Consider the following 14063-nt stretch of genomic DNA (forward strand, 5'->3'; position numbering starts at 1 on the left):
GGGGACTGGTTAGAGTATAGTATCTCTTTCAAAATCCTTCTAAAATGCTAATATAAAATATGGTATTGCACCTCTAATATAACACTAAGCTAGAACTTCTAAATGACATTGAAGGTTAGACTGGAATAAGTACCGGTACTCGTCACTAATTGGAAAAAAGGAACTCCTGGTTCTGTAGCAGAGCAGGACAAAACAGAAACAGGGGTCTGGCACTGAGATTTACGAGACTAGAATGCCATAGCTGGCATAACTAGTGATTACACTAATTGTTCGGCCTGTGCCAGAGCATCACAATCTCAGAATGGCCCACTGCTGGCCTCATGCAAACAAACCTGTGCAGTTTTATGATCTGGTGTGAAGGGCCATCTTTATTACCTATCTTTTGACCCACCAGTGCTGGAAGACCATTACGAGAAGTGTTTGATATACAAGACTGTTTAGTGTAAGTATTACTATTTAATTTCTTCTGTGAGTTAATATTTCATGACTGTTCAGTTTCTTTTTGGTAACAAGAGAGTTAAAAGTTAATCATTCTAAAGGCGATAGTTATGACAAGTTTAGTTACGTAACTCGGTGAGAATCTTGCGTTGTGTTTGCAATTCATTGTTGTCGAGGCTTTCACTAATACGGACAAAAATTGGAACAACTTAATATTGATTTGTCATATTGGTTGAAGTTGCTTTTTTTTGCAGCAGGGAAGACTATTTTACTTAAATGGATTTAGGACACGACAAAACCTTTATCAGACACATAATAAAAATGTTAGATGATATATATAGTTACTTTTCACTGATCTACTAAACAAGACTAGAGAACAAAAAAATCACATCTGTCATCAATTCCATTCAGAGAAGAACAACTGTTCTGGTACAGATATGCCACTGGCTTATCTTTTGATTGATAGAATGTTAAGATTATTTGAGAGAAAGGAATCATTAATTCAGAATTTCTTACTATAAAGCACAGGCAGTTTGTCAAAATGTAATTCTTAAAAATTGATAGTGTTGCGTCAGCGAGTCACATGACTACAGTGAGCCACGTTTCTAGAACTATCCCGTATCTTGACGAATGCTCTAGTATTTGCTAGATATAGGGTAGTTTGGTATATATAAGAGGGGAAAACGTGACGCGAGAATAAAAACAAACACTGCTACAAGTTAATCTGAAAAGCATAAAATCAGCTCTGTTCAAGTTCTCGAAGGATCATCAAAAATTGATATTGAAAGACATCCATACTTTCCTACAGGAAATTAGTAAATATTTAATGAAGCACCTGCCACTTAAAAACCTGTTCATCTTTCACCCATGAAAAGTATAGTGCCTCATGTGATTACAAGTAAACAGATGTCTTAGTTGAATGAGTAGTAGCAGATCTACCAAAACTAAGATATCTCACAAGATTTGTATGTGACAAGATCAAATCTAATGATTACTGTAAAATTAGTCATTACTGGAAGATAGTAATGAGTGAAAAGACCATATCAGAAACATCAGTGTATACCATATTTCCAAAACTGTGAAGGTTACCCTTAATTTGAGCCACAACAATGCAGATGTAAAAAATGGCCATTATTAAGTCCTGACAACTGACAGAATCAACATGTCAACAGAATAAGTTAATGGATTGTAACCAATGAGGATGAAATTCAAAATAGAGACAAAGATCATCTGATGCTATTTTCTATGGACCTTCTAGAAAGTGCAAAACATATGTACATCAAGCTCGCAAATAACATTAAGGTTGAGTGAGAGGAAGCTGAAGCAAAGAAGTGTAAACAGAAATATGGGCTAAAGAAGGAATGAAAATCTCAAGAAGACAGTACAGAACGAAAAACACTAACACAGATGTAGGGGAAGATGAGAAAGAATATTATAACAAACTGAAAACAACCACTGCTTGGAATAAACAGCTTAGAAGAAGTTTGTGGCTCGTGCCATTTGGATGTTATACAGAAAATGATTAAAGAAGCTTGAAAGAAATAGGAAAACTGAGAAAAAGAGAAAGTTGTGAATAGTAAAAATAGTAGAGTATCACAAAAAGAAATAAATTCATAAACTTTGGAAAGTTTCTATAATCAAGTACAAATGAATGTTTCTTATTTCATTGTGATATAAACTGCATAGTTTAAAATGATCATTTATGGATATGTGTATGTAAAATAAAAGGTTCATCAAAGGTACATGATTTTAATGAAAATTATAATCCAATTAATTTAATTCTATGTATACTTTTTGTAAAAGATGCAAAATTAGAAATTAACTATAAATCAATATCACATATTTTGGTCCTAAATGAACCATGACTTACATGAAAATGACAAGTAATATGGCAATACTATAATTAGCACTTAGTTGCATATATAAGTTTAAGCGTGTGTCTGATGTTTTATTACTGCAAGATATATTTCTGTAAAATATTTTTTCTAGTAGGTATGAATATTCAAATAAATCTATGTAGTGTACCAGCATTGTGATCAGTGAGTACATATTACTAGATGCATAATTTGTTATAAAAACATTGGTAGGTACATAGTGTCTTTAAGGAAGATACTTCTTTGGTAGTTTTGAATTGTCTATTACTATTGTGATACTAAAATTATGGAACTACAACCATATTCATCAGTGTGACTGCATTCAATATATTTTTACAAGCAGATAGTAGTAAAAACCACTGAGAGTATGAGCAGCTTCCTAACTGAATTTGATTTATTGGAATAATTTGGATATGCATCTTTAACAAAATATCCAAAAAATGAAACATTTACTGTGGTATATAGTCAAATAAAATCAATATATAATTTGATATTTTAAGAATACCATTTTATATTTGAATTAGTTCTAATGCATCCTTAATGTATTCTACCAAACTGCTGAAAATGCTTTTCTTGTAGTCTACAAAATACTTTAGCATGTTATTAATAAGTTAAAAACAATTCTCAATGATGGTGTTTCTTAATTATTCATTAACACATCAGAACAACTTACAATACTGTATGATATACCTTGTGATACACTGAGAGCACTCTTGACCTTCTTGCAAGCACCAATTTTAAATGACTTCTGGTGCTCGAGAAAGAATGAGTTACTAAAGTATTTGTACTTTTTAGTCACAAAATGTTCAACTTATCGAGATGGAACTCTGAAAGAGTGCTTATGACCATTTCTTTCAACTTATAAACAAAACCAGTAATAGTATTTGAAGGTTTTTCTACAGGTTCAGATCTTCTTTTCTTGGTCGGTGAAAAAGACCAGTTTCACATTTGCCAAAATTCTCTCATATTGGAGTACCTTCAATTTAAAAATCTGCAATAAAGATATAAGAAAGTAGCTGCCAAAGGAATTAATCATGACCAGTTTCATCTTGAATCACTTAATAATAGTTGAAGAAAAAATGTCTTGTGTTTCCTTATAAATGCTACAGTATTACGTTTGAAATGTAAAATCTTTTAATAAGGCAGAATGGTATGTTGCATGGACACACAAACTGCCTTACCTAACAAGATACCCAAAATAATATCTGTTCAGTATACAAGTTTATTTATATGCCACCATTAAGAGGTAACAAAAAATAAAAGAATTCTAATTTCACGGACAACAGTAATACTGTACAGATGGTCCAAAGTTCCAACAACATGGATTGTTTGGAGATATCAGGAAACCTATCATTTTTTATCCAAATATAACTAGTCAGTCAAAACAAGTAGCTGAGAACATAAAAATCGTCTCTTTCCTCTTAGTTTGAGTAAAAAAAATTACAGTTTTCACATACTTTGTCAATTTTATTTGAGCATCTTTGTTTTTTTTTGTTTCTTAAACATTATAGTTCATTTATATTAAAATACTGTAATATCTTGACTATTCTAGAAAGGAAGTAATGGAGTAAAATTCCCTGACTTACCTTAAAGAAAGTATACCATCTTAGGATAAACTGATTGACATATGTTCAAGGGAAGGTATAACCTTTGATTAATCTTTTTCTAAATAAATCTCAACAACTCTTAATAACACTACTGCACTGCTGTAAAAGGCATTAGCATTTTCCTACACTGAAAATGTATTTCCAATACTTACCTCCACTCACAAAATAGCTTTTGTAAAGAAATTGTAAAGAAAAACTACATCAGTTTTATAACATGAAACATTAACAAATTCGCAAGCAAAACCCAGCACATCCATATAGTACTACCGTCAATCAAGAATTGAGTAACGAGTGTAAATGTGAAGATGGTGAGTGCTGGTTATGGTAGGTGTGGTGTAACACTCCTATTGGTGGAGAACTGCTGCATGATCATTTGCTTGTGGATATACAGAAGTGAGAGGTAGAAGGCTTGTGATGTACATTGAGAATTTGCACTGATAGAGGTCAGTGCTAGTCGAGAAAAGCTATTTTGTGAGTGGAGGTAAGGCATCACATCGGAAAAATTAAGATACTGCTATAAATGGATCAAACTCATCTGACTTTTCTACTATATTAATTATTAGGCAACTTCTGATTATCTAACTGTTCCAGTACATTAATTATAGGTAGCTACTACTTATCCAACTTTTAAATTCCTTTAGTTTTAAAGTGATTCTAACCCTTTTGATACATTGCTAATACATTTCAATAACATGAAGTATGATATGGATATTACAAAAAACAGTTTTCTTTTACTTTTGAACCTGTATGTGTTTTGTGAAATGTATATTATTTTCCTACTGCAGTATATAACTTGACACACAGAAAAGCAATCACACTGTTTGCACAAATAAGTTTCATTAAAACTAAACAGGTATATGTTTTGTACACTGTATACTGTTTTACTATTATATGATTCAATACACAGAAGAACAATCACTGTTTGCACCAAGTTTCACTAAATCTTCATAAATGTTTTTGAAGTACATATTTTCATGTTTAACAAGATATTCTATTAAAAATTAAAATAACTTTAACACTCATGATTTGTTTGTTTGTTTGTAATTAAGTACAAAGCTGCATCTGTGCTGTGCCCATCACAGGCATTGAAACCCAGTTTCTAGCGTTGCAACTCCGCAGACATACCACTGGAGGAGGGGGTGCTAAACTTATGAAGTATTCAAACTATCTGCACATCATAACAGATGTTCTTTTCACAATATTTATGTATATATTCTGTATATTTTAGTGGAAAACAATCAGTCAATTCATAGGAAATGCTAGTATTTGTCAATGATTTTATTACTAGCAAAACAAAACAAGCTATTAAAATTTCTATGCCACAATCGAACTACTGACAAAATTGTTCAAAATCTACCAAGAAATAAGATTAAGCAATCAGAAATTTTTATGACAAAAATACTGGCAGATATCTTGTTTGAGAACACATCTGGTCAAAAGAAATGACGTGATGATTCACTTTACAAATGCATCAACAAATTAAGTTATGAAGCATTTTTAAGTTTTTTTGTTTTTTTTACAAAATTCAAAAGTACTATAGCAATACTGGGATACAGATTTCTAAAACTGATGTTCAGCATTTGTTTCACTTTCTATAATTAACCTGAATGTTAAGAATGGTATGGTAGACATTTTTCTGAGAAAACATCACAGTGGTTTAAGCAACTACTGATGGTATTTGATTGAGCAGTTTCTCAAGTTACCTTTCTTCTTGAACAGAAGTCTGAATAATAAAGACACTTATAAATGTAGAAAGGTATCATGTTTGAATGTTTCTATCACAGTAACTGCAAAACTTTGTTTTATCTCATATAAAATGGGCCACCGTCTATTCCTCTAAGTAACAAGTCTAAAGTAAAATTAGGAATAAGTAATTAATGTAAACAAAATATTCTAATAACTACCACCAACTGGAATCAAATATATATAAAAAAAAATTAATTTCTAATAACTACCACCAACTGGAATCAAATATATATAAAAAAAAATTAATTTCTAATACATGATGGTCTTCTACCCATAGTAACACAAACCTCTCAGATTTTCAATAGTTTACAACCCTGACATTATCAAAACATCAGTGATTATCAAATAATTTTATCACTTTGTCACCTTGTACTTTCGTGATATCAGAAAACATTAGCAGTGAGCAAAATACAAATGTATGGCACAATCAGGGGTTATACTTTCCTTTATAAGTGAGTTTATTTAAGGCTTCTAAATAAACTAGAAATCAGAAACTAGATGACTTTTCAGTTATAGAAATAGATGAATGACTATGTCATTCCTTTGGTCCTCCAACAGTTTCATCAGGCAACAAGATTTTGGTAGTTTTTTAAGTAATATCTTGATACATTATAAAAAGTGTATGAATTCATATACTATTATAGAAAGCTACAAATGTTGCCAAAACCTTTTTCAGTGGGAAATGGTTTTTAAAGACTAAAACAGAACAGTCTGTTTCACAGCTTTTTCCCAAATTTTGAATATCTTTTTCACTTAGTAAAAAGTATCCTTCATCTTATAGCACTGACCTCATTTAATATGAATATTATTCAAAGGAAAATAGTATTTTAACCAAGGTCTTTTGCTTGTAAACCCATCACCTATTTCAACAAATGTTCTTAAAAAAAAAGTAAATCTTTATCTGGTTTCAGGATTAGACAGTATAGATTACATAAACTACATCATCAGAAATTATTTTCAGATAGCACAACATTCTTAAAGACATAATCCACATTGACCTCTACATTTCCACTCAAGAAACATTATTTCTAAATTCTAGTAATGTATAATGTAGCATTAACACAAAAACACTATAGTAACAATTATAAAACTTAAAAACTTATAGTGTGGATGTAGCCTTATTTAATAAGGAACTTACTACACGTATATGCAGGGGGTAATAGTGTTCTCTTACAAGGAACTTAATATTCCATATATGTGGAGATTAATACTGTTCTCTTACGAGAAACTTACTACCTAAACATGTGGGGTTTAATAGTTTTCTAATAAGTTTTCAAGCACTTTCAAAACTTAGACATTAATAAAACTGACAGTAAAACTAGTTTTCATAATTTCTAGAGTTAACTTTTAAGTGATATTTTTCATTCAATGTTAAATACAAGTAATTATTTAAACAAACTAAAACTTCTTAACTCTTTCATGATGAAAAATTTATATATTCCTGGAGAATTTCTAAAGATGAAATCAAGATTATTGTGATCTTGAGAAATGTAAACATGCACAAGTCAAAAGAGTATCAAAAAATCTGTATATATTTCCATCAATCAACTAAGAATTTGTACTACACACAGTTCTTTATCATACTGTTTTAAAATGGTTTTCTTACCTCATTAAATATTAAACAACAATATGTATATTTGTATACATATATCAACAAAGAAAAAAGGTTCATTAACTAATATAAAGTTAAAACCATAAAATACAAATATATTAAGCCTAATAAAAACACAAAATGCTTTTATCAATGCAACTTAAAGAACTACAATCAGAATGATAAAAGATTTCATGTAATTCCCTTCCATTGATACAGCTAGAGATTGTACTGCAGGTATACAAAAGTAATTTGTTAAACACAAGCAATAACAAAGCAGTTACAAGTTTTTTCTCATGTCTGTGAACAAAAACAACTAGATACTGAACATCAACACTGTAGTTCAAAACCAGTGAAACAATTCCTATTTTCTCTAGGTCAAAGGCTTCTTGTTTTATAGTGGTGTTTTAGGTGCATATGCACAATTAAATTATGAAGTTGTTTAGAAAAAAATATTTAAGATGAAGCCTTCATTACATGTTTCTATCCTTGGCTTTTTGGTTACGCTGCCCAACTAAACACATCATAACACTATCATGATATGTCTAACAGGCACTGAGAACTTCCAATTTCGAGCAAGGAACTCCATTTATTATGAAGGCTGAATAGTATCGATGTGCTGTTTTGGAGAATTTCCATAGCAGAGCTGTGCAGGTCGTGGATGTACTTTTGCTGAGTGTTTCATATTATGTTTTATTGAGTAGACACTGTCCATCTTACTCAGTCGTTCCAGAGAGGGTATTAGGTCACGCAGCTCAGTGTCAGAGGTATCGTCAAACCAACAGGAGATAGGTACCTGGCAAGTTAATGTTTTAAGTTAGATCTGACAACAGAAAACAAACCACTGTTATATGCTTAAACAGCAGTAAGGAATTACCTCAAACATTGGTAATACCAGTTTATCTTCAAAGTATTTTTATAACTTAATAAGTTTTAAAGTGATTTCAATATATCATTTAAATACATATAGTTCAAATCAGTTTTATGATCAGTTGGATAAAACATTTTTTAATACTAGGTTTTTGATGAAATAAAAAGGAGAACTTACACAATCCTGATTGACATCTATTTTATTGAAGTTTTTTTTAGGTTTCTCTTGTTAAAGAACAAGGACTACTTGGGAGTTACTGTGCAGGAAAGAGGGGGGGGGGGGGTAATGCAGAAAAATAAATATGGAGAAGACTTACTGCATTATCTGGATGGAAAATGTATGAAGCAGGAGAGTTGTCTAAAATAACAACCTTGTGGAGATCTCTTCCTAGTCTTGCCAAGTCCTGAAACACATAGTCTCATTACTATACTCAAGTTCCTATCATGTTATAAAGCATTCTCACAGTGCAAAGCATATGTTACATTCATAGCTCAACACATAATTCTAGCGATCTCTTCACTCAGCAAATGTTGGTGTACTTTTGTATCAAGAAAATAAGATAGAAAAGCCCTAGATAAGCATTCTCAGAAATACACTGAAACTGATAAAATATAAATTTATTTAATCTTAATAGAACATTATGACAAATAATTACCATTTTTAAATATGGATTGAAAATTAACTAACTTTAAATTTATTTGTATTATATGTGTTTCACCTGCTGATATTTTAAACCTTTTATGAGGTTTTTATGGGGCACATTTTTCACTGGTAGAAATCCTCTCAAGACAAGTAACCACCTAATCATCATGAAACTACCAAGTAACTATTTATTTATATAATATTAAAATCAAGAGAAACAAACGTAACTCATACATAATCAATGAAAGCTTCAAACTTCTTATTTCATGAAACATTGGCAGATGTAAATGCATTACTTTGACTCATTCTGTTGTTTAAGAACTTACACACTTCATTCCACGACATTATCTAATTACATAAGCATTACCTTAACTCATTGCTATAAAATAGCTTGCAAATTTTATTTCCAAACACTTAGCTGGAATGTTAAGAAACTGCAAATTTACATGTACTCAGTGATGTCATCTCACAGATGAAAAATGTCACATATTCAATCTCACAAATAATGTGTTTCTTAAAAAAAAAAAGCTTCCATTTTGTATAATGAAGAAAAAAAAAAGAACTTTGAATAGTGTTTACCTATCAATATCTTAATATTTCAGTCTAACAGTTTTTGTTACATTGTTCAGCTACAATAAACAATATAAAAATACTATGGCTCTAATACTGCAGGATAAACTGACCTTCACGTAGCTGCTCCTGAAGAAGACACAAGATTCCCTGAACAACCTAGATCGAAACACCCCCCATTTATCAAGGAGGTCTGCAACAGGATCTGCATACTAGAAATAAAAAAAAAACAACAACAACAATTAATAGAATAATCATGTTTCACGCCAGAAATTTCTACTGAACAATGTAGTGTGATTTCACAAGCTTAACGTCATCCAATTATAAAAGCTATCTTTACTGACTTTCAGTTAACACTAAACAAGATAATATAAACCAAGAACATGTAAAGTTAATGATTTATATTAAATATAGTGCATGAACTCAATTTGTTTTAACTTATATAAGGGATTAAGGTATGAAATTTTTCAACAATACTTACATGATGGTTAACAAAGGATAGGCTTACAATCTAAAATATTCCATGTATGCTTGATATATGGTGCTCAAAATAAAGAAAAGTAATATTTTCACCATTTTTCTTGCTTAGTTTAAGGAACTACATTTGCAATTCTAAGAATCTATGAGTGAAAACAAAGGAGAACATATAACAATATGTCAACTACACTATATCTGTCATATGAAGTGCAAATGAGGCTTTTCATTCAATACTAGGACTGATTAATTAGTCTTCTCGGAGTCTTTATTTAATTTTACAGACTTTATGTTACTTCTTTACAAACACTGTTGAAGATAACACCACCATCAGATAACAGTAAGTTTATAAAGTTAAATATGGACCTCAATAGTACTAGAGAATAAACTGCAAAGATATTTACTGAAACTAAATCAAGACAAAATTCTGAATTAAGATTAATAAAAGCAGATTAGACTTGTTGAGTAATACACAAGAATTTTACAAAGATTACTAAATAATTTCACCAATATATTTCAAATGATATGCTTCTACTTTACTTCTTTAAAATTACATATATTTCATCATTTTTAACTTCAAAAACAGAGGGTTAATCACAGTTTACAAAAATGATTTGTTATATGTCAAAGTAGAAGCATGTCACTTCAAGCAACATGCTTAACAACTATTTGACAGTTCAGTACTACCACAAATAAGGCTTATGGTGGCAGGGATGTGCTACTATTCAGAGATACAAATCCCAGAGCACACCAATTTAAAAGACAACTATTTATAACAGTAACAGCATTATCAAGGGAAGATTAACATGTCTAATTCAGATAAAATAATTTATTTTTTAAAGACAGTATGTAATAGGTGGCATGGTGTGTGGAGTTGATTTTAAGGTTTATATCTAAGTAAAACAAGATGATTGGAGGATCTAAAGTTAAATTATACCTCAGCCATATTTATAAGCTTGTAATTTGCACTCAGAAGCTCAAAGAGAGAGATGAAAAAATTACCTAAAATGTGTAATTTAGAACAAACAAGTGTCACATGATACAGAAAAGTGAATACTGAGACTTTATTTAGCTATTACCTTTTGAAACTAAAAAATTAAAACTCAAATTATATTAAAATTTGATTTATTATTAACTGTTTTGATGTGAAGTTTAGTGACATACATTGATAATAATGTAGTTTAATTAAATGTTGAATATAACTGTAAAAATGTCATGATGTGCATGTTTACCTACCAGTATCCAGAGGGTTAAGAAAAGTCATTATCAGATTGAAGGGTTATTAAGAAAGGCCATAATCAAATGGAGGAATTACTAAGGTTATGATCAGCTGGGAGGGTTTCAAGAAAGGTCACAGTCGGCTGGAAGGAATATTAAGAAAGGTCACAAGCAGACTGAGAGATTATTAAAAAAAACAAAAGGCCATGATAAGCTAGTAGAGTTATCATTCAAAATGTTTTCTTGAATACATAATTGAAAAATATTATACATCCCAGAATTCAAGAATTTTACAGTAGCAAAAACTGATCCTCTGAAAATTGTTTAGATCTGACATGAAGAAACTTGGCTATCATTATGATTAAACAAGTACTTACTTTTGCAAGACTGGCTGTAAATAGGACACATTCATAAAGTTCTCCCATCCTCTTTAGAAACTCATCTACATAAGGTCTCTTTCGCACATAAACCTGAAAGTGGAACAGCTGTATAGAATATCTTGTTCACATTAACAGAAAAATTGCATGAAGTTCTACATGCATAAGTATGAAAAGTCTGCCATAATAAGAATTAAAACTTAAAGTACAATATCATATCCTTCCTCACTTGTAGGCACACATGGCTAACTATGCTCTATCATAATTGCTATTATAGCCTTACATTTGTTTAGCTAATATACTAATTTCTCAATTATTTTTTGGTACATACATTAAGTGTTATGGAATAATTTCATTTTTGATCATGGAGAAATGTTAAGTACTCAAAATGTTTTCCTCGGGCCATAATGACTTTTTAAAAAACAAATGATGAGTTGGTTGATAAATGTCATATCCAAATATTAATGTTACAACTGAAAATTAAATGAGGCTAAATTTGCTTTTTCTTTAGAATTTAATACTTAAGTACTTAATAAAATTAACTCCATCAGCTTGTGTTCCTATTTTTCTAATTTAGATCTTTTAACATTTAAAGAACCTGTTAACATTTTTAGATCTCACAAAACCAAAATTTGTTTTGATGAAATCAAAATCCTTAACATCTGTTTTAAGAATTAGCTATATGCATGCAAGTTTCTCAAGTATAACACAATAATTAAAGCTTGAATTAATAATCAGTCCTCTACAAGATAATTATGAAATCCCCCAGAAGATATTTTTTTTTGTAGTTTTACTCTATCATAATATTACATGTATCTTTTTTATCGTTAAAGAATTTTGAACTATAAATTAATCACATACCACTTCGCATCACTCGTTATATACATACACATAGATGTACTCACATCCAGAATCACTAACTTGTACACAAATAAAAACAAATTTATATCCAGAATCACCTACCCAAATTAATAAATCTATGTAACAACTCCAGGATCCTGACCAAAACAGCCTGGTAACCTACATAAAGAATTTTGAACTTAAAACAAAATCACAGTCACATACCTGATGTACAATGCCTTCAATTTCAACAGGAACTACAAAATCTGCATTGCTGATTGGCTAGAAAAAAAAAAAAGAGTTCAAAATTCAAATCAAGACAACCTGAAGAAAACCTCATAACCATTTTGAGCTTGTTATAGTTTTTATGCTCAAAGATGCAAAAAAGCAGAAATTGTCCATATATACTCCTAATTCTAGATTTATAATTTCATTCAACATACGAAACATTTAAAAGATGGTCTATCCCCACAGCTGAATGAGTCCAGTTTCTCTACATCATACCATTTTCAGTTTGTAGTTTACACCCTATTTTACTTGACTATACAGTATGCATAACACTATTGTCCAAACTGTCTGATTGATACTAACATAGACGAAAACAGATTACTCTACCTTTACGTTATTCAATCAAAGAACTATGTTTGCATTCAATCCAATTTTTTCAACCAGGAATACCTTTGTTAACAAATATTCTTTAATATACTCAAGAAAACTGGTGGTCAGTTTGTGTTAGTTTATTAGATTTCTTCATAGGCACTTTTTATTTAGATTTTCCATCATTTCCTACTCAAGCTAGTAACAAGCCAGGAAGTTTGGAGTCACCAAAACTCATACTGAAAAACATAAAATATTTATTGTATTATGTGAAAAATAGCTTGCAAGGATGGATTTTTTTAAATTAATGTATAAATTGTTCCATTTGTTAAATACTATTCTGGTTGCCCATTATGACTGTTTAATAAGATTCACTTTGTTTTGGGCATACTGAAGAAAAATCTCAACTCAAATGTTAAACTTTATCTTCTTTGCAGAATCAAATCCAGGATAGTTTTTATTTTGAAAAATATGGCATTCAACTCATAAGTGCAGTAAAAAGTAAGGTTCTTTCCAAACATACTTTTATTTACTATCATGAATATTATTAATAACCAACAAATGTTTATTTCATTTCTTTTTGTCTTTTACGAAACATTTCCGTAAATTACATACTTTGTTCAATTTCTCTTTCAGCCAGAATTTTGAAATAAGAAAAAAAACTACAGTTAGTTCAGCATTTCTGATTTTGTTTGTTTTGGAAATTTGTGCAAAGCTACACAAGGGTTATCTGCACAAACATTTCCTGACTTTAATGTGATAGAAGATGGTTACTCAACAACACTCACTGCCAATTTTGGTTTACTCTAACTGAACATTGAGATTGCATCTGTCAATTTTATAACCCACTAACAACCCAAAGTGCATAAGACACATTTTCAGTAACAGGCCATGAACCACTAGATTCACAGTCTGGGATATTAATAACACTGCTCCAGTATTGCTGTACTTCTTGTGATAGATTAAGGATTTTAATTATTTATAAGTGGTGAAGATTAATACATGTAAAGGAAATATTAGTTTATTTGTATTAACTCTTTCAACCCGGGCTCGGTCCCTGGGACTGACCTCATAACCATTTTGTGCTTGTTATACTTTCATGCTATAACTTTTAAATTAGTAGGTGAATGTTAACAAAATTTGGCAGTTTATCAGTAAACATTACAATGCTTTTTCATATGCAAAATATCTAATTTTTTGATTAAGTCTTAAGGTTTG

At 30.5% G+C, this 14063-nt stretch overlaps 1 protein-coding gene across 2 annotated transcripts in view; it reads right to left on the reverse strand.

Annotated features, from left to right (window-relative positions):
• Positions 1–5179: 5179 nt before the first annotated feature.
• The window catches only part of LOC106472153 (carboxy-terminal domain RNA polymerase II polypeptide A small phosphatase 1-like), a 46862-nt gene continuing 37978 nt past the window's right edge, over positions 5180–14063 (reverse strand). For both annotated transcript variants that reach the window (XM_022400746.1, XM_013932783.2), the window contains 5 exons: positions 12474–12530; positions 11409–11501; positions 9453–9551; positions 8444–8530; positions 5180–8052 (listed from right to left, as the gene is read on the reverse strand). In XM_022400746.1, the coding sequence (XP_022256454.1) occupies positions 7849–8052; positions 8444–8530; positions 9453–9551; positions 11409–11501; positions 12474–12530 (540 nt within the window). In that variant the 3' untranslated portion in view covers positions 5180–7848. The remainder of the gene's footprint in view (positions 8053–8443; positions 8531–9452; positions 9552–11408; positions 11502–12473; positions 12531–14063) is intronic.

Source organism: Limulus polyphemus, unplaced genomic scaffold (genome assembly GCF_000517525.1).
Source record: "Limulus polyphemus unplaced genomic scaffold, Limulus_polyphemus-2.1.2 Scaffold5120, whole genome shotgun sequence".
Lineage (NCBI taxonomy): Eukaryota > Metazoa > Arthropoda > Merostomata > Xiphosura > Limulidae > Limulus > Limulus polyphemus.